The 26,618-nt window shown below is 42.6% G+C and overlaps 1 protein-coding gene across 4 annotated transcripts in view; it reads right to left on the reverse strand.

Moving 5' to 3' along the window:
- Positions 1 to 24,415: 24,415 nt before the first annotated feature.
- kctd16b (potassium channel tetramerization domain containing 16b) overlaps positions 24,416 to 26,618 on the reverse strand; it is a gene marked incomplete at both ends in the record, with an annotated part of 164,806 nt that continues 162,603 nt past the window's right edge. The window contains 2 exons of one of the 4 annotated variants that reach the window (XM_079508677.1): positions 24,416 to 24,727; positions 26,106 to 26,272. In XM_079508677.1, coding sequence (XP_079364803.1) covers positions 24,416 to 24,727; positions 26,106 to 26,272 — 479 coding nt within the window. Of the gene's footprint in view, positions 24,735 to 26,081; positions 26,273 to 26,618 lie in introns of all 4 variants that reach the window. The other 3 variants (XM_079508676.1, XM_079508675.1, XM_079508678.1) reach the window with 3 other exon arrangements.

Genomic DNA, 26,618 nt, shown 5'->3' on the forward strand with positions numbered 1-26,618 from the left:
TTTTCTTTATGTTTTTTTATTTTATTTTTTTGTGGCTTTCGCCTTTATTTTATATTTTGTATGGAGGGACAGACAGCAGGCTGACAGGAAATGGTGAGAGAGATGGGGGGAAGACATGCAGTAAAGGCCGTCGGGATCGGGAGTCGAACCCGCGGCACACTGCCAGACTGGATTACCAGCCAAGGTGCCTGGACCATTGAGCCATGGCCCAGGCCCCCATTACCATGTCTAAACTTCCTTTTATTTGTAAAGTCGTAAAGAAGTAGTCCGTAAACTACTCCACCCCATTGACTTCCATTACAAAATGTTTCATAAAGTATGAAACAGAGGTACTTCTGTTGCCTATACTGCTACAGCTTGCATATTGCTGCTGGTGGGCAGAAACCTCTTATCTCCATATTCTAACTTTTTGTATTTCGTAAGTTAACACAATACTTAACACGTACTACAGAGTCACACGAAAGCATCAAAAGTAGCAGGTCGACAAGCTCAAAACGTGGTGCGACGCGACACATAGTTGTGCTTGTCGATCTGCTGCTGTTGGTACTTTGGAATTTGAATCCTGAAAAGTAACAGTTTTGGACATAATACAGTAGGTTTCCACCCGACAGAGATGATATAAAGTGTGGTGCTGATCAGCCCAGTGGTTTGCGAGATTAGCTCCGTACGGACGGACGGACGCAGACCCTCTCACAGATGGCTCTTGCAGAGCTGTACAACTGATTATTTTTGTTCAGTACTTGAGCAACAATCCTTCCACGTTCCCATAATCAGTCCAGAACGTTAAAACAGCTGCTCTCCCTGTTGTTTTAGAACAAGAAGAGTAATCAAATGCAACAAAATATGTTTTGTCTGGACTAATGTCTAGCCGGGAGCCCTATCCCAGAACTCTTTGCATGTGAATAGGAGCACTAGACTGAAAATGAGAAAATTCACCTTTTCTTTGTGTGTGGAGAGAGATACACATCTGAGTGGTTGGCTGATGTGACAATGGCAGAGGGAGGCTTGGGCTCAGCAAAACATTATGCCTGCAATCCGTCACTTGTCTACTTGGATCACGCTGGCATGTATGCTACATCTATGCACAACTAAACATTTACACATCTCAAACTCTCAATCGTTTTGACAACTTCTCTAACCCTAGAACACTAGACATCCTTTTTGTCATGGCATTCATTTTTTGTGTTTGCACAAATACTCAAAACTGGCCATTAATTGTCAATGGCATTCAATGTTTGTGCCCAAACACTCAAAATTAGCCATTCATTGTCAATGGCATTCATTTTTTGTGTTTGCACAAATACTCAAAACTAGCCATTCATTGTCAATGGCATTCAATGTTCGTGTTTGCACGAACACTCAAAACTAGCCATTCATTGTCAATGGCATTCAATGTTTGTGTTAGGACAATGTTTGTGTTTAAACAAACCCGGCTCAAAGCTGGACAGGACCCCACTCGTGATGTCATGTGGCAGCCACGTTTATGGACTTTTAATGTTTGCTTTAAAGGTGTAGGGAAACGGAAATGGTTTTATTTTGAAGTTTCAGCCTGAAACGTTGGATCTGAAGTTTCTGAACCAATCAGAGCGTCGCATCCCTCCAGGCAGGGCTGGACTGGCCACAGGGCATACCGGGCATTTTCCCGGTGGGCCGCGACCGTAGGGGGCCGCCATGATAAAAAAATGATTTTTTTTGACAGGCAGGCAGGCCAATAGGCGGCAGGCCACCAGGAAAGGTCCGGGCGTGCTGCCATTCTGGGGTAGCGCCCCCCCTGACCCCCCCCCGGCGGTGCAGTGCAGGGGGGGGGCCACATAATATTATGTTGCCTATCTGCGCGCTGGTTGTGGTGGGCCGGTCTGGGCCAAATTCACGCGAAAATGCCCGGGCCGAATTTTTGTCCCAGTCCAGCCCTGCCTCCAGGCTATGGGGTCTCAAAGTCTGTGACTTCCTGCAGTGAATTTCGTTTGTAAACAAAAGTGACAGGGAGACTGGGGAAAAGCCAGCGGATTATTTCTAACCTATACACAACCTATATACATATTTTAGCGTGATGATTACGTTTAAAACAAGTAATACACTGTTTGGATGTCATCTTGAATTGGATTAAAAACGGAGTAGTTATTTAATCAAAACCAGCTGTAGAATAGCACAATGAAGCATGGGAATCAAACTGGTGAGCTTCATTTTTATTGGCTTTTATCGATGTATATCTCTACACGTCATCACGCAGCATGTTTTCGTTTTCAGGAAGTAATTAAAACATATTTTTATGGACTTTTGATATAAAAACACATAAATGAGAATTTGCCCATTTTTTTGGCATCCATTGTTAGGTATGCCCATATGATGACCACGGATATTTATTTTTCATTTCACCAGGCCTTTAAGCAGTGACATCATGGTCCAGCCACAGTGGGTGCCCCTGACTTCACACAATTTACACTTTAGGCATTTAGCAGACGCTCTTAATCCAGAGCGACTATGAGGCCTTTTTTTAAACTAGAAAAGTCGCGATTTTGAAAAAATTCAGTGTGGTTGCTGCAGTCGCTTATATAGGCCCCTTCCACAAATCTTGCTAGCCAATTACAATGTCATGTCACCCCTGCGATCATGCGGGGGGATTTATCCCCCCGAAAAACATTTTTCTGCAACAAACGGTAATTTTTTTTGCATTTGCGGCGTCCCCTATGGATGAAAATAGGCCCCTCCTGCTAACTTCGGACGACGATTACGGCCGAACGATACGCACTGCCAAAATTCTGCCGATCGAGTTTTCATCGGAAAGGTCCAGAGATCATGTGCACCGATTTTTGTGAGATTTGGACAAAATCTGTAGGAGGAAAAGCAAAAAGTGGTGGGAAATCTATCATGACGGAAATGGGCGTGACCTATATAGGGTGATGCGTCATGACCCAAGGAATCCAGGGAAAAAGGACGACCTACGGTTCAAGAGTTATAAGCCAGTTATAAGTGGGCTGTTATAGCGCCACCATGAGGCCGACCGATAACATTATAAGTTAATTAATTTTAGTAATTATTATGAACCTACCCTCCAAGTTTTGTAACTATAGCCCTTATGGTCCCAGAGCAAAAAAATACTTGAATGTGTTTTTTTGCATTTTCCCATTCATGTCAATGGGGAAATTGTATTCACAAATAAATTAATATCAATTAAACTATACAACACACACTAACTAGCAACACACACTAACTAGCCCCTCGCCACTCGCCCTGGGATTCCTCTCCCAGACTCCCATCCAGTGCCGTCTCTATTATTTATATATCTTTGCTCAAACCAAGTGGAAGTGTGTAGGGCGAGTGGCGAGGAGCTACTGTAGTTTCAAAAAGGGGGTTGCAGCAGTTAGATCAGAACCACGGCCAGCAATGGGAGCTGTTTTCTCAGCACCAAGGCCAGCTCTACCAGTACGATGGGAGCTGTTTTCTCAGCACCAAGGCCAGCTCTACCAGAACGATGGGAGCTGTTTTCTCAGCACCAAGGCCAGCTCTACCAGAACGATGGGAGCTGTTTTCTCAGCACCAAGGCCAGCTCTACCAGAACGATGGGAGCTGTTTTCTCAGCACCAAGGCCAGCTCTACCAGAACGATGGGAGCTGTTTTCTCAGCCCCAAGGCCAGCTCTACCAGAACGATGGGAGCTGTTTTCTCAGCACCAAGGCCAGCTCTACCAGAACGATGGGAGCTGTTTTCTCAGTACCAAAGGCCAGCTCTACCAGAACGATGGGAGCTGTTTTCTCAGCACCAAGGCCAGCTCTACCAGAACGATGGGAGCTGTTTTCTCAGCACCAAGGCCATTTCTACCAGAGTAAGCTGGTTCTATTGTCTTTATTCAGACCACACCCATCTTGAGAGCAAGGTGCTACTAGGTGCTATTTTCCCATAAACAGCCCATTCATCCAAACAGAAAAGTCCTATCTAATTATATTATACAACGTCAAACTCACCAACATTGCAGCTGTAGGGAAAGCTTGAATTATCCTCTTTCAAAGTGTTTGTTTCATAAAAATCCACCGTAGACATGTTAGGCACTACTTTCTGTCAAGAAATTCCTTGCAGATGATTATTTTCTAAGTATCAGAGTATGGAAGCACTCGTTATCAGTAAAGCAACCGCCTGCTGCACTATGTGCAAATTCAAAACAGGTAGTACGCATGGGCTGTTGAGTGATATTCAACGAGCGCTTCCAAACTCCAACACTTAGAAAAACACTTTAATTTGCAGATAGAGTATAATTCAAGTTTTCCCTACAGCTGCAATGTTGGTGATTTTGATGTTTTCTGTTTGGATGAATGGGCTGTCTATGGAATGTAGCACCTAGGTATCACCTTGCTGGCAAGATGGCTGATGTCTGAATAAAGACAATGGCAGCAGTTCTCAGACTTTTTAGGCATCAGAGTGGCGTCATACCAAAGCCTACACGGGTTGTGCAAGGACACGCTGTGATTGGCCAGTCGCTGTGATTGACAGCCTAAACCTAACCCTAACCTTAACCTCAGTAAATCTATACCTAAACCTCAGTAAAACTATACCTAAACCTAACCTTAACCTCAGTAAAACTATACCTAAACCTAACCTTAACCTCAGTAAACTTAAAGGGATATTTCACTTTAAAAAATCTACTCAGTCTTATGTGAACACCCCAGACAGTTTTTAAGTTGCTTCAGTCAGTAATTAGACATTTGATATTAATTTTAGCTGCCCCGCCCCCTCCCTATACAAACCCATTATAACTTAAAACTCCATTTTAACCATGATAGATTCATCGAGAACACCCAACCTATTTTCTGTTGACTGATAATGTCCTTCTAATACGTGAGGGGGCCGTGGTTTTACATTTACTGTTTTTATTTCTTTTTAATAATTATTTTTGATTTTGTGAGGAGGAGCTGCAGCTGGAGGAGCTGGGCAGCAGGAGGTTCTTTTCCAAAATAATTATTTTCACATAAGACTGAGTAGATGATGAAATGACCAAACGTATTTTCGAAAGTGAAATATCCCTTTAACTTGCCCGGGGGCGTGGTTATAAGCACAACCCATGTAGGAATAGGCCTATCTCACAGCCCCCTTTCCACGCCCCCTTCCGGTAGCTAGTGGTGTCATTTAACATTAGGCATTTACACTTTTTTTCTCTGGAGAATCTATGTACATTTTCTAATGTTAAAATGTCAAAGACAGATAATAATATGAAGAAAACACAATGGTATAACAACTCAAATAAGTAGAATAAACCTTACCTTTACAAAACGGTAGTTTGTGGCTTGTGAAAATACATCTTTTAACATGGAAGTCTATGGACCGCAGAAAAAATAACACCATTAGCTCCAAAAGGGGGCATGGAAAGGGGGCGGGGAAATGCTTTGAGATAGGCCTATAAGTATCTCGCAACAGAGTGACTGCAGCATTTGAAAAACGTATGTTGAGATGTACAGTTTGTACTCTCCTCCCTGCTGCAACCTGTACTAACTGCATCGTGTAGTTGCAGTAGGATCTACTCATCCTCTTGTTCATAACGCTCTCAATGGTCTCGCACCTTCCTACCTACATGACTGCCTGCCTAGATATGTCCCAAACCGCCTCCTTAGGGTGTGTGTGTGTGTGTGTGTGTGTGTGTGTGTGTGTGTGTGTGTGTGTGTGTGTGTGTGTGTGTGTGTGTGTGTGTGTGTGTGTGTGTGTGTGTGTGTGTGGTAGATCTATTTTCAGCATGCAACCAAGCATATCATTTTATGCTTGTCCAGTACAATTACAGTACAACTCGTTTTAATGACTTATTTTAGTTCTACTAGATCTATTCTCTTCTCTTCTTCTATAATCCCTACTTAACATTTTAGTCTAGTTTTTATTTGTTGACGAAATTGTCAATATAATTTGTCTTAGTTTTAGTCATCATAGCTTAGTGTTTATTTCGTTTTTGGTAGTGAAAACTCCCACATGGTATACAGCACTAGTAAGATTCGGTCCCATTTTTAAGAGAATGCAAGTTAAAGTAAGCCCAAAGCTCATTATGCATTATGTATGTGTTCCATGTCTAAATATAGAACAGCTTTTCATTGCCAATCCAGGAATCCAGCAAATATGTGTTAGATAAGTCTCAAACTATCCAAACCAGAAGGGATTTTGGGGACTAATTTTGAAAGCATTTTCAACTTTGGCCGTTCATAAAAATAAATAGCTTTTATAAGTTTACAATTGTGATGGGAAACTGTTGAGACATTAGATCAAATACTTTTATTGTACATGTTTTAAGAAAATGCAAGTGCAAAATACGTTGTCGTATCAGAGCCTTTCCAGAGAGCCAACATGCACGAGCACCCTGGTTTGACCTGAATGAGATGCAACCTTAATGGTATCGTATCAGAGCCTTTCCAGAGAGCCAACATGCACTAGCACCCTGGTTTGACCTGAATGAGATGCAACCTTAATGGTATCATTGAAGGAATAACGTTACACCAGTGTTCATTTTGTTGACTAAGACTAAAACACTAAAAGACACTAAATGGTGTGTTATTCTATTATTCCTTTTCAAAAGACTAAGACTAAATCTGTTCTGGCAAAATTAACATTGCGTTAAGACTAAAAGACTAAGGTTTTTCAGAAGACTAAATAGGAATAAGACTAAATGGTGTGTTATTCAAAAGACTAAGACTAAATCAGAATATTCTGATTAGCACTGCATTACACACAATACTGCTGTGAAAAAGCGCTGCTGCCTGCTCCCCATTTCAGTGTTTCCCAAACAGTGTCAGGACCATTTCTGGGTCACGGACCTACATTATTGTGGGTCGCAAGATGTTATGTTTCTACACTATTTCTAAATAAAATGAATGAATGAATAAATGAATACACACACACACACACACACACACACACACACACACACACACGCACACACATGTCGCTTTTAGCGAAGGTTCAATAAGGAAGATCTTAACGCTTTCCTTCGGCCTTTCAGCGCTATCATAGTCTACGTCATTGCCGTTCTCACGCTGTCAAAATCCGTTCATTCACAAATCCAAGCGCAAGCACTTCATCTTTAACAGGTTAACTGTGGACCATTTACAGCCGTCTTTTAGGCTAGACTGCCTAAGTTTAAAGTGACCTTTGAACAGCCACTGCACCAACCGCTGAGTTGTTTGTCATGAAAATCCACTTTAAAATCGCTTGTTGTAGTGTTGAAAAGTATTCCAGAGTGCCGATCACAACAACAGAAGGGAGCAGGAAACGCTCCGCACCATTCCACCCCCTCCATTGTAATGAATTTCCCATAACCCTTTGCACGCCGGAGCGGCGGACCTTTTTGCAATGACGTCATCAAAACGCGTCTGATATCCCATTCTGTCCGGTGGTAAGTAAGTAGCCTTGCCGAGCCATGGGGCCCATAGGGCAGGGAGCCTATCTCCTGTTTCTGTAGCGTGAGGCAGCTTGATGTACAAGTACACCCCCTGGACATGACGCTAGTATGTCGCAGGGACTTACCCCCAATCCAACCCTTGATGCTGAGTGTCAAGCAGGGAGGCACTGGGTCCCATTTTTATAGTCTTTGGTATGACCCGGCCGGGAATTGAACCCCGACCTCCCAGTCTCAGGGCGGACACTCTAACCACAAGGCCACTGAGCTGGTCCGGTGGACAAATCAGTTTTAACTTTTTAAGTCATACGGGCTATGACTTAAAACTGATTCGTCTCTAACCTGTCATTCTCGTTTCAGCCAGCGACCAACCCACCTCCCTCCCCAGCTCCACCTTGCTAAATTCCTGGAGCTGAAGGGAAAGTGGGCCATCTGCTCTGCATGCCACCTTCAGCATCTAGACTCCATGGGGGGGTTCTCTCTCCTGTTCATATTTTATGCCTGCTAAATGCTCATGGAGTCTAATCGCCAAAATAATCTTCTGCAATAAAGATTTGGCATTTTGCTTGCTCAATTGCTGCCAAAAATAATCTTTCCAATAAACATTTGCTTATTCCATATTGGTGTGATCTCTCCTTTTATTGAAACACATTTCAATTTGTGTTTTCTCCCGAGCCACATCTGACATTATAAAGTAATGTATAGCTGGTGTGTGGTATAATTACAATGAGCAACATCGCTGCTTGAAAATCTGATTCAGTTTTACCAAACATCAATTGAATGTCACATTCCAGTTCGCAAGCCGGAAAACCCATGAATTAATTTCATTCTCATCCATTTTACAGGATTCTCACTCCATTTGTTTGGAGGTCTGTCAAAAGCAACGGAGGAATGTCACGTCCTAATGAATTGAACAGGTTTTCAAGTTGAATGAAATTAAATCTCCCACTTCCACATTTATAGTTTCTCTCTCTCTCTCTCTCTCTCTCTCTCTCTCTCTCTCTCTCTCTCTCTCTCTCTCTCTCTCTCTCTCTCTCTCTCTCTCTCTCTGTTGACAGGTTTTGAATTAAGTCTGTCCCTCATGGCCCGCTGACACATTAATTATTAGGTGAGGAGAAAAGAGAGAGATTAAGCAAGACGGTGAGGAACCGTAGCTGCGTCTTGCTTAATCTCTTCATGTGCTCAGAACACAGAGGAGGAATGAGAGAAACACATAGACGTACAGACACACAGACACGTAGAAATGAGCAGTGTTCATTTAGTTGAAAATTGTACGTCGACTACCTTTTTTCACTGACGAAAATGAAATAAAATCTTAAGCTATGATGACTAAAAGATCATAGAATGGCCTTTAGAATGGGTGTATACCTACAGTATGTATGATTGTTTGCGCGTGTGTGTGTGTGTGTGTGTGTGTGTGTGTGTGTGTGTGTGTGTGTGTGTGTGTGTGTGTGTGTGTGTGTGTGTGTGTGTGTGTGTGTGTGTGTGTGTGTGTGTGTGTGTGTGCGTGCGTGTGCGTGTGCGTGTGTGTGTGCGTGTGTGCGTGCGTGCATTCAAGGTGTTTATATTCATTCAAGAGAAGCATTTAAAAAAATATCGGAAAGGCAGTTTTTCTTTGGTTGAAAAATGTGCTCTTTCCACACCAAAGAGCACATGTACGAGAACATGTTACTCCCATTTTAAATTCCGTACACTACTTGCCTGTTTGATTTAGCTTTTCAGATTTTACTGATTACTTTAAATGCTTTTATACTTGTCATGTCCCGGGCCTTAATTACATTTCAGATTTAATATTAACCCATTACAAACCTGTCACTGTGCATGTCCTGCAGCAGTGGTGGACAAAATACTCAACTTCAATTCAATTCAAAGGGCTTTATTGGCATGAGAAAACATACGTTTACATTGCCAAAGCAGAAAGCGCAATACAACAATACAGCGATACAATCAAAACAAAAATGATGTACATTTGAAAGTCAGAATCTTCAATAGATCAATTTCTATGTACCAAGATCACTGGATGCAGGTATAGTGCAGGAATATACACAATGATTAGTCTTTAGGGTGGTTGTGTTCCATTTGATATCCTTCTCCTATCACAGCAACTCACAAATCTTGCTGCTGTGTTTGCACATTGTTGTACTTCGAGTTTTTTGTCATTGGTCATGTTTTCAAAATCTCTGTGTGGTTGTAATCTGTGGGAAGTATGTGTCTCTGATGTCTTGGTACAATGGACAGATGGTTAGGAAGTGTACGTAGCTCGGTTTCCACTTCATTTTTTGTGTGCAGTGGGTGCATAGTCTGTCTTCTCTCGGGATACAGGTCTGCCTTTCTCGATCGCAAAACTCACTGTGCTCACTCAACTTCAGTACTTGAGACACAGAAAGTATAGATACTGGAGTACTTACTTTTCACAATACTTATTAAGTATACAAAAGTACATGCTTTTAAAACATATGTAAGTATGTAAGTAAATAATAATAAAAATAATAATAATGAACACATGCAAAGACTTTTACCTTGGAGCGTTCCTGTATTTTGGCTAGTACAGGATTAGCCTTAAGCCTAGGTTTTATGTTTGGCCCCTTGTCCCCTGGCCACCACCGGGCTGTAATGTTTGGCCCCTTGTCCCCTGGCCACCACCGGGCTGTAATGTTTGGCCCCTTGTCCCCTGGCCACCACCGGGCTGTAATGTTTGGCCCCTTGTCCCTTGGCCACCACCGGGCTGTAATGTTTGGCCCCTTGTCCCCCTGGCCACCACCGGGCTGTAATGTTTGGCCCCTTGTCCCCTGGCCACCACCGGGCTGTAATGTTTGGCCCCTTGTCCCCTGGCCACCACCGGGCTGTAATGTTTGGCCCCTTGTCCCCTGGCCACCACCGGGCTGCAATGTTTGGCCCCTTGTCCCCTGGCCACCACCGGGCTGTAATGTTTGGCCCCTTGTCCCCTGGCCACCACCGGGCTGTAATGTTTGGCCCCTTGTCCCCTGGCCACCACCGGGCTGTAATGTTTGGCCCCTTGTCCCCTGGCCACCACCGGGCTGTAATGTTTGGCCCCTTGTCCCCTGGCCACCACCGGGCTGTAATGTTTGGCCCCTTGTCCCCTGGCCACCACCGGGCTGTAATGTTTGGCCCCTTGTCCCCTGGCCACCACCGGGCTGTAATGTTTGGCCCCTTGTCCCCTGGCCACCACCGGGCTGTAATGTTTGGCCCCTTGTCCCCTGGCCACCACCGGGCTGTAATGTTTGGCCCCTTGTCCCCTGGCCACCACCGGTCTGTAATGTTTGGCCCCTTGTCCCCTGGCCACCACCGGGCCAGGGGACATCCCATCCTTAATGGGGACTTGGTGAGTCTTTTGTCCAGACCAGCAGTGGTGGAAAAAATACTCAATTGCTTTACTTAAGTAACATTATCAATACTGCAATTGAACTACTCCGTTACAAGTAAAAGTCTGGAATTAAAAATGTACTTGAGTAAAAGTACAAAAGTATTGGCATCAAAATGTTCTTAAGTGCCAAAAGTAAAAAGTACTCACAATGCAGAATGTCCCATTTAAGTGTATACAATATTTTGAAAATAGCTCACAATGTGCAGCGGTGCGATGCATTGTGAGCTTGTAGATCGGCTATTTTCAAATGGCCGAAATGTAAATAGGGCTAAATAAATAAATAAATAAATGTTAAATAAAGTGTTCAAATTAATATAGTGGAGTAAAAGTACAATATTTGCCTCTGGGATGTAGAGTGGAGTAGATGTAAAAGTATTGGAAATTGGAAATACTCATGAAGTACAAATACCTTTTTACTTAAGTACAGTACTTGAGTACATGCACTTTCCACCACTGGGACTTGGTGCATATTTTGTCCAGACCAGCACATCAATACTGTCCAGTGGTGGAAAGTATACATTTACTTAGGTACTGTACTTAAGTATAATCTTTAGGTATTTTGTACTTTACTTGAGTATTTCCAATTTCCAATACTTTCTACTGCATCAGAAATGTCCATATTCTAGAGAGAATCCCAAATCAGATATTTAGGGATGGCCCTGGTCATTTACGGAACACATACATATCATATCCTATAGTACAATATATTGTCTTGTGCATGGGTTTATATTTGACCAGATATGGCGCATATCAACAAAACACAGGATATGCATTATTGTACGTCTCTAAATGTTCTGATAAATTGAAAGTAGTGGACCCCTGTTGTAAACAAGTGTAATCCTTTATCATGGTGTTGTCCACAGTAACAGTTTTTGTTTTGAGTTTTTGAGAAATGTACCCCTTCTGCATACTGTGAATACAATTTTCAATCAATAAACAAAAAACCCCAACCCATTCAGCACTATATATATTTGGCAGATCTGCATGCTTGCAATGAGCTTGTAAATCTGCTATTTTCAAAAAGATTTTTTTTAATACATTTTGGGTTTTGGGACTTTTGATGCCATTACTTTTGCACTTTCACTCAAGTGCATTTTGAGTGCAGAGCTATCAGCATTGCAGTATTGATACTTTTAATTAAGTGAAGAATGTGAGCACTTTTTTCCACCACTGATGATGTCATGTGAATGATCAGCCCAAATTAATATGCATTTGGCCACAAACTCCCATCTGAAAATTGTTTGTGCTGTGCCAGGGTCCCCCATACAAGATTTGTGTTGTTAAAATACTCAAAATCGAAAAGATATTTTAGAAAATAACAGATGTATATAGGGTTAAAGTGGTTAAACGACTATCTCATTGATGAACCCCCTGAAGGAACCACTGATGTAGTCAGTAAGATAAATACCCATTTAAGAACCATTTTCTGATTACACACACACTATTAAACTGCAGCGAAAAACCATGTAGATAAGGTTTTACTGATACCGACGCTGCTTATCTGTCTGATTCTTTGTCAGAGAACATTGATTCCTGATACCTTTTCGGTGTGGGGGAAAAAGCAGTGGTGAAAATGTACTTGAGGAAAAGTACAAAAGTATTGACATCATGCTTTCACCGGAACAGACACACTCCAATAACCATGCTCGCCAGTCGCCAGATTGGATTTCCCTTTCGTTGTGGTGAATCTCTTTCTGCATCAGTTTCACTTTGTCCAAGAAGTCCAGGCATGTATGTGGTGGTTCCAAAGTCATGACAAAGACAGTGTGTAGCTTTCCATGATGTACGCAACCGATTATTGTGGTCCTGGAGTATTATTGTACTCCAGGACCGCCGCCCAGACTCTTAGTTTGAAAGCTGTTTCACTCAGAAGCCGAGAGTCAGGAAGTGAAATAGTGAATTATCGCTATTCGCTATGGTGCCTCGATTGTTATTTAATTCACCGAAAACATATATTTTGTAACCGGGGATATCATTTAGAGAAATGAGCCGCAAATCAAGCTTGTTTGTTTTGAGCCAAAAAGAAGAATCCGAGATATTACGATTCTAAAAACTGCGCCCCCATAGACAGCATACGCCAGCGGAATTTTCATTTCTGTTTTAATTTATGTACTTGAGTAAAAGTACAAAAGTATTAACATCAAAATGTACCTACAGTATGAAAAGTAAAAGTACCGTACTCATTATGCAGAATATCCCGTTTCAAGTTTTCAAATAAAAAATCTTTTGAAAATAGCCAATCTACAAGCTCACAATGTGTTGCATTGTGACACATTGTGAGCTTGACTATTTTGAATAGGGCTGAGGTTGTTAATGTATGGTTTGTAATAATAATAATAATCAAAATTTACAAAGTAACCAGGAACTAAAGTTTTCAAATAAATGTAGTGGAGTTAAAAATATTTACCTATGAGATGTAGTGGAGTAGAAATAAAGGTTTTGAAATAGTACAAATATACCTCTAAATTGTTACTTTCCACCACTGGAAAAAAGTGTAGGCCTGCACACACTTTGAAATGTTTCACTATCTCTGAGTTTGAACACAGTGTATACAGCCATGCATGTCTGCCTAATAACATGTCGAAATAAATTACAATGTCCGTTATCTTTTCCTTTTCCTTTTCAGTAGACGGTAACATTCAATTCAATTTTATTACAGTGCCCCATCACAAGTTGCCTCAAGAAGACATTTACATATTGAGTAGAGACCTCCCTCCGCCCCACACGCACGCACGCACGCACACACGCACACAGTCTCTCGGTGGGTGGCCATTGGCCTTCATTTTGTCAGGGAGGGAGAGAGAGAGAGAGAGATAGAGTACAAGTAACAGCAGCAATAATAGCAACATCTATGATAGCATAAATATAATAATAGCCGTCAAAAGCACAATCTATGAGTCTGCAAGCCGCCCGAACTGAGCTCATGCTTCCTTCAAGGCATCAGATCTCCTCTTTGTACTTTGTATTGCCACTGCCAAGGTGAATAGCTCATCAACAAAAGTCAGCTCCGGGCCGGCTGCTGTTGTGTTGGTTTTTTTAAGCACAACAAAAGCCGAGGCACTGGCCTGCTCGCTGCACGGTTCACTGAGGAACACATATAAGATGAGTCATGCTGGGGGTCTTCATAGTGATCTATAGTTAATGCGACGTGTTGCAATCTATCCTGTGATCAGCCGGGTGGAAGATATAGGCTAATCTTCACTACTTTTGCTTGACACTCTTGTGCGACGGAGTATAGGGCATCAAGTGACAAAAAAATTAAAATAAAAATGTCATCGAAAGTTCCAATACGGAGATGGGAGGTTTCTGGCCCACAGCAAGGCTGTAGTTTAGGGTATATGTCACAGCTTGTAGAATGCATGGTCTGCTCCCACAGTGGGTGCACCATTCAAACTGTACATGTCTCCGAGACAATCATCATCCCGCGGCTAGCAGCAACCTCGCAGCGGCTGATCTGATTGTAGGCTCGTAGGAAAGGCTGCTTCCATCTGTAATGCCGGGAAATAGATCATGTAGCCACAGCTCTTATCTGCCAGATGGATGCTGACAGCCTCGTACGCCTTCCTTCTTTTCCACTCTCATCATCTCCTCTTTCACTAGCCTCCTCGTTTCCTCTCAGTCTCTCTGTTTTACCCCCGTGCCGCTCCCTTCTTCATAACCTGGCTCAGTGGCTCGCCCTCTCCTCCCCTAATCATCCTCCTTATCGCTTTGGTCCCGTCCCCATTCTCATCTGCACTCTTCCTTCCTTCCTTCCTTCCTTCCTTCCTTCCTAACTAAGTTCCACCTGGCTTCCTAATTGTAGGCATTTTTAAAAGTGAAAATAGATACGCCATGTGAGGTTTTTGTTTTCTTTTTCTTTTTTTACAGCCACAGCAGTGATTCTCAACCATTTTAATTTCTGAGATCACTATTAATTTAGCTCTGAGAGACTACAAATGGACCCAAATGGACCCGTTAGAGTCCATTTGGTTCCAATTGTACACTCGAATAGTTGTAGACACATAATGGTACATTTGGTTCCTAACTATTAATCATTTGGCTGGGGCTGCAAATGCAAAGGGTGAAATATGCCATTGCCAAATAAATAGTCTCTGTGCTGTGCTCTGGTGCTCTTTCCACATAATTAAACATGGTAATTATGCATATTATTTGACACAAAATTGGGTCCTTTATAATTATGAAAAGACTCATCCCCCTGGCCTCCCCCTCCCCCTGCCCCCCCCCCCCCCCCCCCCCTCCCATTCAATTGCTCTGTTGGACACCATGCCTGTCTTTAATCATTCGTTTGATCATGCAGAGTGTATTCTCTTATTTGCCTGCATGCTGCGATGACATTTGGACAACTCACTTGAATGCTTGGAACCAGTTCATTTTGGAGTTTGATACAGTACATTAAAACTTCCAGTGAAATAGAGCTTTGCTCTAGTGCAGTCCCATTAGAAAGCTCAGCTTGCAGCTAGGATGCACTGGTTAGTTGTAGTTGACTGGATAGTGGTTCGACCACAATAACAATTATTCCTGCTCTGGTTCCATCTGGAGACCAGTAGTGTATCTTCCCCATTCTCTATTCTCATGTACCTGTCTTTATTGCCTAAATCAGGGGTTCTCAACGTTTTTGGCTGGGGACCCCCGGAAATGCTTTGGCCATGTCTCGCAACCCCCACTCCCCACCCCAAATACAAACTGACTGCAAAAATAACCTTAATAATAGAAAATATATCAAATTAATACTGAAACCAGATATAATCATGGAAGGTTTATGCATGTACTATGTAAACTCTTAATTTCCATTTTCCAGCCATTCAGTTGCAATATATATATAAGAAATAAACTTGCCGACTGAATTTGAATGTCTTTTTCTCCCGATTCTGGCCAACAAAAGGTAGCTCTTCATCAATAAGAATCAATACTGTTTTCATATTTATAATACTTTTTAGACTTGAATTGTGTAATTCAATAAATAATGTAGTAGATGCACCTCACTGGTCTCTTTCATACAGACATCCAAGAACTATTGAACGATGAACAAAATGCTGGATAACTCAAAACGCAATGAGTGGATGTGGGGCCTATAACTGTATAATGTGCAGATCGATGTTCCCTGGCTCGTACGGGTCACGCTGTGGAAAAGAAAACACAGAAACTCGAAGCAGCTTTAAAGGTTGGATTCATTCGGATGCATCGACTTGAAATGAACTTATCAAAGTGATGAATCGAACTGCTCCCCGTTGCACTGTTGTTTATGTAGTCTGTGCTGCTTTGTTTACGTATATTTGGCTTTGTACCGTGATTCCATGAACCAGAAACGTTTTTCAGTCGACTGGAAAAATGTTTTCCTTGATAGCAGACTTCACAATGCATTAAGAGTCAACAACACACACACAGGTCCAGAAGGTCTTGTTTATTGGTTGCACTCATACATATTCAAAAGTACTAGATGCGTTGTATCTAAAGACTCTCAGATAACGTGGTACTCTAAAGGTAGACTTAGTAACACCTGGAACTCAGGGCAATGCCTCATTTCTGCTCCGTCGCATTGCTGTGTCTTGTCGTGTACAAGCTCAGAACATGTGGCGGTGGTGGTGCATTGTGAGCTTGTAGATTTACCTATTTTTGGACAGAGCATAATTCAGGCTCAACTCTTACCAAAGATGTTTCTGGAAACCAAGGTGATCAGCTCTCTACCGTGTTTCCATAGCAATTGAAAGACAGAGTTACTGTTCAGTACCTATATGTATTGTTCATATTCAACTCATTTTCATTATTCTCATTTCAGCAATATTGCAGCTTGTGTTTCATTCTTGGATGGCTAAACGCCACAGTAAAGGCTCCCATATCTTTTTAAAACATACTATGTGCTTTAGACTAGCGGAGGACGCAGGGGGCCCTAAACCCTGGCCACCCCAGGGGCCACCATGGTTATGAGCCCATCTATTTGTGCCTCAAGTTGTCAAAATTAACATAATCTGGCCTATACTCATCCTTTACTAATAGGTATTCTGTCACGTTTCAACTGGCTTTTTCATTAAGTAGTGGAGAAGCCCTTGTTCCATTGTGCTCCAGCTTGGTAAAAGAATCACGCGGCACACCAATCATGTACTGTAGTTGAATCCACCTTAGCTTTGTAACAACACACACACACACGCACACGCACGCACACACACACACACACACACACACACACACACACATACACACACACACACACACCGCGTGGCAGAACAGCAGACACCATCAACACGTTTGTGCTTATCACTTTTTTTTACTTTTCTTTTCTCTTTTCTTTTTTTGTTTAGTTTTCTTTTTATGGTAAACTTTTTTCTTTTTTACATAATCTTTTCACAAGAACAGACTATAGGATAAATCTGTAATTAGTTTTTGTATACCAACATGCTCACAATGTTTCAGAACCAAGTTTTGTTCTTCTTCTTCTTGCATCAAAACATCATACACCAAAGAAAGAAAAAGAAAAACAGACATCCATCAGTACTGTATGTGCTGGGTCTAGCGTGGCTGTATCCTTCTCACGTGAACCATCTTTGCAGTCCCCAGATTCATCAAAAACATGTGTGCCGTGGTAGGAGGACATGAAGGGGGCCTTCACATACACACATACACACACTGGAGGACATGAAGGGGGCCTTCACATACACACATACACACACTGGTAGGAGGACATGAAGGGGGCCTTCACATACACACATACACACACTGGAGGACATGAAGGAGGCCTTCACATACACACATACACACACTGGAGGACATGAAGGGGGCCTTCACATACACACATACACACACTGGTAGGAGGACATGAAGGGGGCCTTCACATACACACATACACACACTGGAGGACATGAAGGAGGCCTTCACATACACACATACACACACTGGAGGACATGAAGGGGGCCTTCACATACACACATACACACACTGGTAGGAGGACATGAAGGGGGCCTTCACATACACACATACACACACTGGAGGACATGAAGGGGGCCTTCACATACACACATACACACACTGGAGGACATGAAGGAGGCCTTCACATACACACATACACACACTGGTAGGAGGACATGAAGGGGGCCTTCACATACACACACTGGTAGGAGGACATGAAGGGGGCCTTCACATACACACACACACACTGGTAGGAGGACATGAAGGGGGCCTTCACATACACACATACACACTGGTAGGAGGACATGAAGGGGGCCTTCACATACACACACTGGTAGGAGGACATGAAGGGGGCCTTCACATACACACACACACACTGGTAGGAGGACATGAAGGGGGCCTTCACATACACACACACTGGTAGGAGGACATGAAGGGGGCCTTCACATACACACATACACACACTGGTAGGAGGACATGAAGGGGGCCTTCACATACACACATACACACACTGGTAGGAGGACATGAAGGGGGCCTTCACATACACACATACACACACTGGCCGCTGCCTTTCATTGGAATGCTGCGTTAATGCCGCTGCCATGTTGGCAAGAGCAACCCATGCCCCATAATGTCTCTTGAAGCAGGAGGTCTCTCCACAATGAAAATAATCATAACTCACGAGCAAGCGGTCTGGTTTGTTTTAAATGCCAGATATGTAGTTATGTTGTGATCCAGGATACTTTGTTAATTTTGGTTTTGTTTTGAATTTATACCAAAACACCTCATCTTATTTAATAACAGTAAATGTCTTGGTCTTCAGGTACTTCTACGTATATGACCCGACATGCATGTGGAGTGATGGCAAGTTGCCCCTGCCAATACGGCTGCACCATTGTCCTACAGGGGTTAATGTGTCATCTACGTTATGACCTATATTATGGCTGTGGGCCTGCGTTTGTGAGTGCTCAATTTGCTGGGAATGGTGGGCAGTGGGCACCACAATAACTATCCAAGAAAAGTAGCATTGCAAAAGAAACAACTGCATGTCTTCATCGCTGCACTGAGTGTACAGCTGTAAAAAGGTAACTGCAGCTGTCTGCTTTGACTCACATGAGATCTATTATAGGCAAAATCATTTCTGAAAATAGCTGATTTACAAGCTCACAAAGTGTAGATCGGCTATTTTTGCTGCAACATTGTCATACGACCAAGTATAAAATAGGGCTTAAGATGTTAAAGGATTCCATTTGTCAACGGTGTCTACTAAGAATGCTTAAAAGAAAAATAAATACCTTTCTGACTGCTATATGATTCGTAATATTGATCTGTGCTGTACATGTGATGCTCGATGTATTTACAGCTATATCTTTTCTTCAAATACTTTGTTGTCCTTGTGTTTAAACATTGTCTTTATACACTGTGCAAAAATAGTTGCAGTCTGGTCTATAGAAGGCCACCATGGGTCTTGAGATTCCACTACGCTTTGACTTACAATTTGACCTGAAATGTGTGTTTGGTGGGATTGACTGACCTTGTTGAAATTGACACGAACCCTGGCCATTCGGAACTGGCAATATGTGCATCGCAAGGATTTATGGTCCCCATGTTGCACTTGGAATTTGATGTGGCTAATACAGATTGCATTTGAACCTGTTATCAGAAATGCATCTCCTGTAGCTAGATAGAAATCTGATTGCACTTCCCCTTTCCATTTCTGATGCTATATGACAATACAGTACAGTATGTCTCTTAAAATATACTTTTGAACCTTCGTTCGCATTAATTCAAGAAGGTAATGTACTGTACAGTATGTGGATCGGGGTAAAACAAAACTTGCTGTCATGATGTATTTCAAATTCAAACTATGCTTTAATCAATCAGATTTAGGTATTTTTGCAATGCGTCTTATGGGTGCAGTGCAATGCATTTTAATGCCAGGCATAAATGGTACCTTATAGGTACAGTATCTGAAAGGATATAACCAAAATACTATTCAGCTATGGTCCGGTTCTCACTAGCACTGACTGGTCATGTGAGGGTGAACTAACTGTCGGGTCAATGCTGGTGAGCACATGAGGACACAGGAGGTCATGATAGTCCATTTGCCAGCCCATATAGAGATCAATATGAACCTGGGAATTTTGAGTCATGTGCTGACCTCATCACAATTGTGATGATGGCTGTTTTTAGCCCAACAAATGTTTTTTGTGCAAAACTAATGCCTGGAATGGATTCAGAATCATAGAAAACCCATAGTTTGACACGGCACATGATACATGATAGAGAAATTTAGATTTTTTTTTGCTGTATATAGGTTGTTAATGGTATGGTCACTTATGCCAATTATGAAAATTGCTCGACATTATATGCAAGTCAGCATCCAGCAGTTTCTAAATGCTGGGGACCCATACTCAACATTATAAAACGTTAGGGTACTCAAAATTCCGGCGTTCACATTCTGGCAAGTGGACTATGAAGAAGGAGCCATGCATCAACGTTGTCTGTTTTAACAGTATAGACGACTTAAGAAGTCACAATGTGCATTACTGGACCGTAACGATTCATTAAAACCGAAGCTCCTCAGATATTAGGCAGAGCAGCATAATGGCAATTGACCTGCTATAACATTCCTAATGTGGTGGTTCTATGGTGTTATTAACATGCCATATATCTTTTATATGTGTGTATATATATATATATATATATATATATATATATATATATATATATATATATATATAATTACGTTTAATAATTATCATTATTTTAGCTAGTTGTATTGCCATCGGTCTGCCGCGAAGCACCAACATGCCTCCATAAGTTGTGCATTGTGTTATATAAATAGATAATATATTATGTGGGTTAATAATAACATTTGTCTGTGTTTATTTATTTACAATGTGTAATGATGCCCAAGACACTATGACTGGTGAAATGGACTTTAAAATGAGAATTGAATAAGCATTTCAAATAAATAAATAAATAAATAAATACATGAATAAACAAACAAGCAAACAAATTAATTAAATAAATAAATGCTTCTGACTGAAAGAGAATGGTTCTGTCTATAGTGTCTACTGTAGCACCATTTGTACTACTCTATAATAAACCATAGGTTGCACCATTAAGCATGTTGAATAATACATTATTTGTGCTTGATATTATCGACAGTTGGATTTGCATCATCTATAACGGGAGAGGGGAATACATTTTTTCATAGGAGCATAGTGTTATCAGGTTATTCTTAGTATTTAGAAGTTAGAAAAATAAAACTTTTTTTTCTCAATCGACCACATCTTTCTGGCTTGATCTAGTATGCATATGCACGTGAGGAATATGTTGAATGAAACATGTTCTTATAATGCATATTCATTATTAATTTATATGCATATTCCATGTGCTTTTCAGCCGACTGTGTGACTTGTGCTTTGTAAACATCACATGATTGTTTGTCCAGGGGGCCATTCCTGCTCACTGTCACATTTGTTAAAGCGACAGTAAGCTTAAAACAAAATCAAAGTATCAACCGTTATATCTCTTTGTTCTCCACCTTGGTGTTCTTCTAGCAAGCATCACTTTAGACTACTAGAGGTTGTTCAGATTTGTTTTGCTTCATCACACAGATTATCAATATTTATAACTAGCGTACACCTATTCCCAAAGCAAATGAAAAACAGATCATCCATGTACTATTCTGGCATCTACTTCAGCCAGAACAGAACTGCACATACAAACAAAATATATATATATATACTGTATATATATACTTGACCAGCAATCAAGCCTATCTACACTGAACATAAGAGAGTGTCCTCTGCGTTTGCTGATGGATGCCCTGTACTTTGCAAGTATTATAGATCTCATCTATCTTCACCCAAGTCTACCATGCATACAGTATGTGTACCTGAAAAGAGTTGCCTTGACGCGTCACAGCACATCGAAACCCAATGCAGTGTAAGCTTGTAGATCTTTTGTTGAAAAGGATTTGGTCTAAAGGGGAAAAAATTAGTAGTACTTTCTGTGAACTTATTTTCGTTTTGGCTGTTCTCTTCAGGAGTCGCCACAGCGAATCATCTGCGTCCATCTCACCCTGTCCTCTCCTCTTCTCTCACACCAACTAACTTCATGTACTCGTTCACTGCATCCTTACATCTTCTGCCTAGCAGTTCCAACCTCAGCATCCTTCCAATATACTCACTATCTCTTCTCTGTACATGTCCAAACCATCTCAGTCTGGCCTCTCTGGCTGTGTCTCCAAAACATCTAGCATGCGCTGTCCCTCGGATTTACTCATTCCTGATCCTATCCATATTTGTTACTCCCAGAGAGAACCTGGACATTTTAGTCTCTGCTACCTCCAGTTCGGCTTCCTTTCTTTTCCTCAGTGCGTCCAGTGTCTCTAAACCATACATCTCACCCACCATCTTGTACACATTCCCCTTCATTCTCGCTGATATACTTTCCTATCACACATCACACCTGACACTTTTCTCCACCCATTCCAACCTGCTTGCACTCGTTTCTTCACCTGAAATTTACTGAAATTCTATTGAGACAATGCTTCTTAATATGGTATGTGACAGCGTGTTCACTTGTCTTGACCTCAACACAGGCACCCACTATCTCTCTTAGACGTGTCACCTAGAAAACGCGTCCCACAGACATGAGGTGTGGCCTGTGTTGGGAATACGCAGATAAAAAAAATGACACTTTATAAAATAAGGTGGGAGAAAAACACCCCGTCTTAAACAATAATCGGGAGAGTGTCGGCCAACACTGGACATGACGTGTGTTGGCTCTATCATCGGAGCCCGATCATCAATTACAATCGATTGGCATAATGGAAGGACAGAGATCGTTGGTCCGTAACCAGAGGCGAGCCAAGATGTCCTGTCTGTGTTTATTGAATGCATCATACCGAGGGTGCTTAACGTGACCTCATCATTGATCACCATGCACGTACATGTCGTGCAGTGTGCTTGGGGCTGTGTGTGTGTGTGTGTGTGTGTGTGTGTGTGTGTGTGTGTGTGTGTGTGTGTGTGTGTGTGTGTGTGTGTGTGTGTGTGTGTGTGTGTGTGTGTGTGTGTGTGTGTGTGTGTGTGTGTGTGTGTGTTGGGAGGGGGGGGGGGGGGGGGTGGCACTAAATTGTTGCAAGTGAGTGCATTCCACATATTTCGACCATCGGTGGGACGTCAACTAAGTCTCAGTGTCATTCACATACTCTTATACATAGTTTTCTCTCACGTGCAACTTAAATGTACATGGCGATGCGCATGTGAGCTTCTTTTTGTTTTTTACAATAAAGTGCACATTTATTACATTAAACTCATCGATGATCCTTTGTACACTATAATCTAGTCTCAGAGAGAAAGAAACTACAACAGATATTTCAACTGTCACTGTCAACTGTTTTCAATTTAGCACGCCGTTTTAATGCACGCAGGCTTTGTGCCGTTAACAGTAATATGAGATGATGTTAAATGGATTGCGTCGGCGATGAGGAATGTATGTCTCCTCTTTCCTCTGAAGTCCCCGGGGCGTTCTGGGCACTGTTTTTTTTTTTCTTTGTTTTTTGGAATTGACTCAGCTGAAAGCTCTCAGTATATTTAGAGAGAGAGAGAGAGAGAGAGAGAGAGAGAGAGAGAGAGAGAGAGAGATGGCATGAATGGCATGAATAATTAATAGGTCCCGAAGCCGATTTATCAGTGACCCTTGGGGCACCTGTCTGCATGGACAAGAACACACACACGTACGTACGGCGTACGCACACACACACACGCACGTATGCAGACACACACACACACACACACACACACACACACACACACACACACACACACACACACACACATGTACTAAATGGGATATATTAATTTGTGGTTGTCTTGTTTTTTTGTTTTTTTAAATGATGGCAAAAGACACAGTGTGCAATCCACTAAGAGTTAGCTATACCCGCTGATAGCATTCGGCTGATTGATTGACACGTACAAGTGGGTGTCTTTCTGCCTCTTTCATTGGTCCTCACGGGTGAATTCTTCTTTAAAGCATTCAGCAAACGACAGCACACACGTACTACATACTGTAGGCTGCATACACACATATAAACATCCACGGTAGAGAACGGTCTCCTCGCTGGCTGTACAGTCTTTAAAGGAGGCCTATATTATGGGCATTTGCCGGGGCTTGTCCCTTCATTCCAAGCCTGTCTGAACAAGGCTGGAATGAACCATTTTGGCTCCTGTCTCTGTATGTCCCACCTCCATAAATAGCCATGCTCTTCAGACTTCCACAATTCCTTGTTGGATGTTGGGGCACTGTGGGCGGAGCAGATGACCATAAAGAAATTTGTCACAAGTTGACGTCATGTTTGTTCTAGCATTCAGGGCCCGTTTTTTTTTGTGTTGCTTTTTGCACACCGGGAATAAGTTGTCATTCATGTACCTCATTATTTGAAACTTTGGCCACAATTAATATGAACATCTGACATTGTAACATATACAGTACATATCTGACAGATAATAAGGAAAAGCATACTATAGGGCCCCGTCAACCTATGGGCCTCAATAGGTGCATGTTCCCACTCTGCGCCGCTTTCAGTTTCCACTTTGCTTCTCTCTTCTAGCGCACAGCAACTTCTAGCTGTAAAAGTCAGGGTTCGAAGAGCATGTAAACTGATCGTAGATCCTTGGCCTCCTTGGTGAACCCTTCAGTCCCCCCCACCCCGCCCCCAACCCCGCCTTGCAATTGGTGCTCCACCCCTCCTCCTCAGAGGCGGTACTTCCTGAGCAGGTCGGCCTGCCACATGTACTTCCTCTCGGGGAAGCGCTCAGGGATCTTGATCTTGTGGAAGTCCTGGATGCACTTGTCCAGCTCCTCCTCGGTGGTCAGCTTCTCCTTGGCAGGCCTCTTCTTGCAGGTGCTGGTGTCCCGCGAGCTGGCGGTCAGCGTGCGCAGCAGGTCGCTCTTCCGCCGGTGCTCGGCCGTCGGCTGCATGCTGCCGGGCGTGGCGGAGCCCTGCTGCTTCTTGAGCGGTCGGTCCAGGGTCTGTGGGTGGTGGTGGTGGCCATGGCCGCCCACCTGCCGGCTGCAAAGGTTATTTGAGTTAATAAAAACTAATGAAATGACAAAATCGTATCTTACAAGAACTAACTAAAACTGCGTTGTGTTTACTAAACTTACGAAAACTAAAACAAACTGAAATTATAGACAAAATGCCCTACCAACAGTAACTAAATATATATATTTTTAAATGGTATCTTTTGTTGAGTTTTTGATGGCCCTATATCCAGCTTTTGGTGTGTGCACAAACTTTGTCCTACACAAACATTACATTCCCATGTTGACAATGAATTGAGACTTTTACTGTACGTCATAGTGTCTGAGCAAATAGACATACAGTAGTGTAATTATTGTCTATATTTTACATCATGATGATGGACGATGATAAGAGCGCCCCTCACTTCACACCAGGCGAGAATAGTTCTTATAACGGCTCATAGCTCTTTACAGACGGGTCGACTTTTTTCTGTTTTCCAAAACAAACCAACGTGCGCTACCGTTTGCTATAAAGCGACTGGAAGAGGTTTACAGACATACCAAGTAGTCAATCATATGCTGATTAGGTCGGTTGCCAGGGGGCAGCGACAACACACACACACCCTGTGACAGTTTATCAGAGCAAGGTGAGTGTCTGAGTGAGTCTCGCTTTCCCCATTGTGGATCGCAAATAGGTTTATAGTCTACCTGGCAGCAGTGAAACAAAGGCCACCATATTAGCATTTGAATACATGTTCTGTGAACAGGGAACAGGCAGCCCCCCGTAAAGGTGCAGAGTTGTGTGCCTACGTGACAAAATGACCAGGGGGAGGGGAGCTTCAGCCTTCAGTCAGTGGGTGCTATTTGAGTGCTATTTGAGTTACTATTGTGTCAGTGGGTGCTTCAGCCCTCAAGCACCCCCGGAGTCGACGCGCCTGCTTCACACGGTGAGATTTCTATTACACAATAGGTCACTCTGACCTTTTTGCATCCTGCACCTGACAAAATATGAAAAAGCCAACACTAAAACTAAGTGTTATCACACAAATAAAATCAAATAAAAACTAGCAAGCCCGCTCTAAGAACGAATTAAAACTAATTTGAAAAAAGAAAATCACACCTGCGTGAATTGAGGGGCGCTCTCATCATCGTACATCATCAAACATCATCTCAATCAGCATTTGCGTCCTCACCTTCAATGTTTGTGTTTCGACAAAGTTTGTGCAAAATTGTCCATACATTGTCAATGGCATTTAATGTTTGTGTTAGGACAGTTTGTCAAGTTGTGACAAGTTTGTGCACATACACCAAAAGCTGGACATAGGAGGGGCTATCGACCCTCACAAAAGTCAAAACTAACTAAACCTAAACCATAATAATGAAACATCCCAAACTATTCTAACCTTGGGGCCCGGCTGACGGGGCCGCAGATGACCGTCCCCTGCGGGGAGCTGGCCTCCGAGTGGCTCTCGGAGCTGGAGGTGGAGAGGTCGTTGAAGGAGGTGCCGCTCTCGCCCTCACCGTCCGCCTTGTGGTTCTTGCAGCAGCAGTCACACGGCGGGGAGGACCAGCGCGCCGACGGCCCGCCTGGGATGGAGGACAGATAGGAGAGGAACAGCAGAGAGAGACACAGAGAGAGAAGGAAACATTAGACCAATGGTTCTCAAAGTGGGGTACGGGGACCCCCAGGGATCCTTGAGGCAGTTCCAGGGGGTTCCCAGCTAAATGATAGGTTGGAACCAATTTTGGGCCCTACAAATGGAACCAAATGGACCCGTTAAAATTAACATTGATTTTACAATATAAATCCCAGAGATAGAAATGCCATTCAATGGGGGTCCGTAGCCTATTGCATATCAAACTGAGGGTCCTTGAAATTAAATTGGTTGAGAATCACTGCTAGAGTCTTACAAATCTTCTCTTATGGGGGTCC

Source organism: Electrona antarctica (genome assembly GCF_951216825.1).
Source record: "Electrona antarctica genome assembly, chromosome: 8".
NCBI lineage: Eukaryota > Metazoa > Chordata > Actinopteri > Myctophiformes > Myctophidae > Electrona > Electrona antarctica.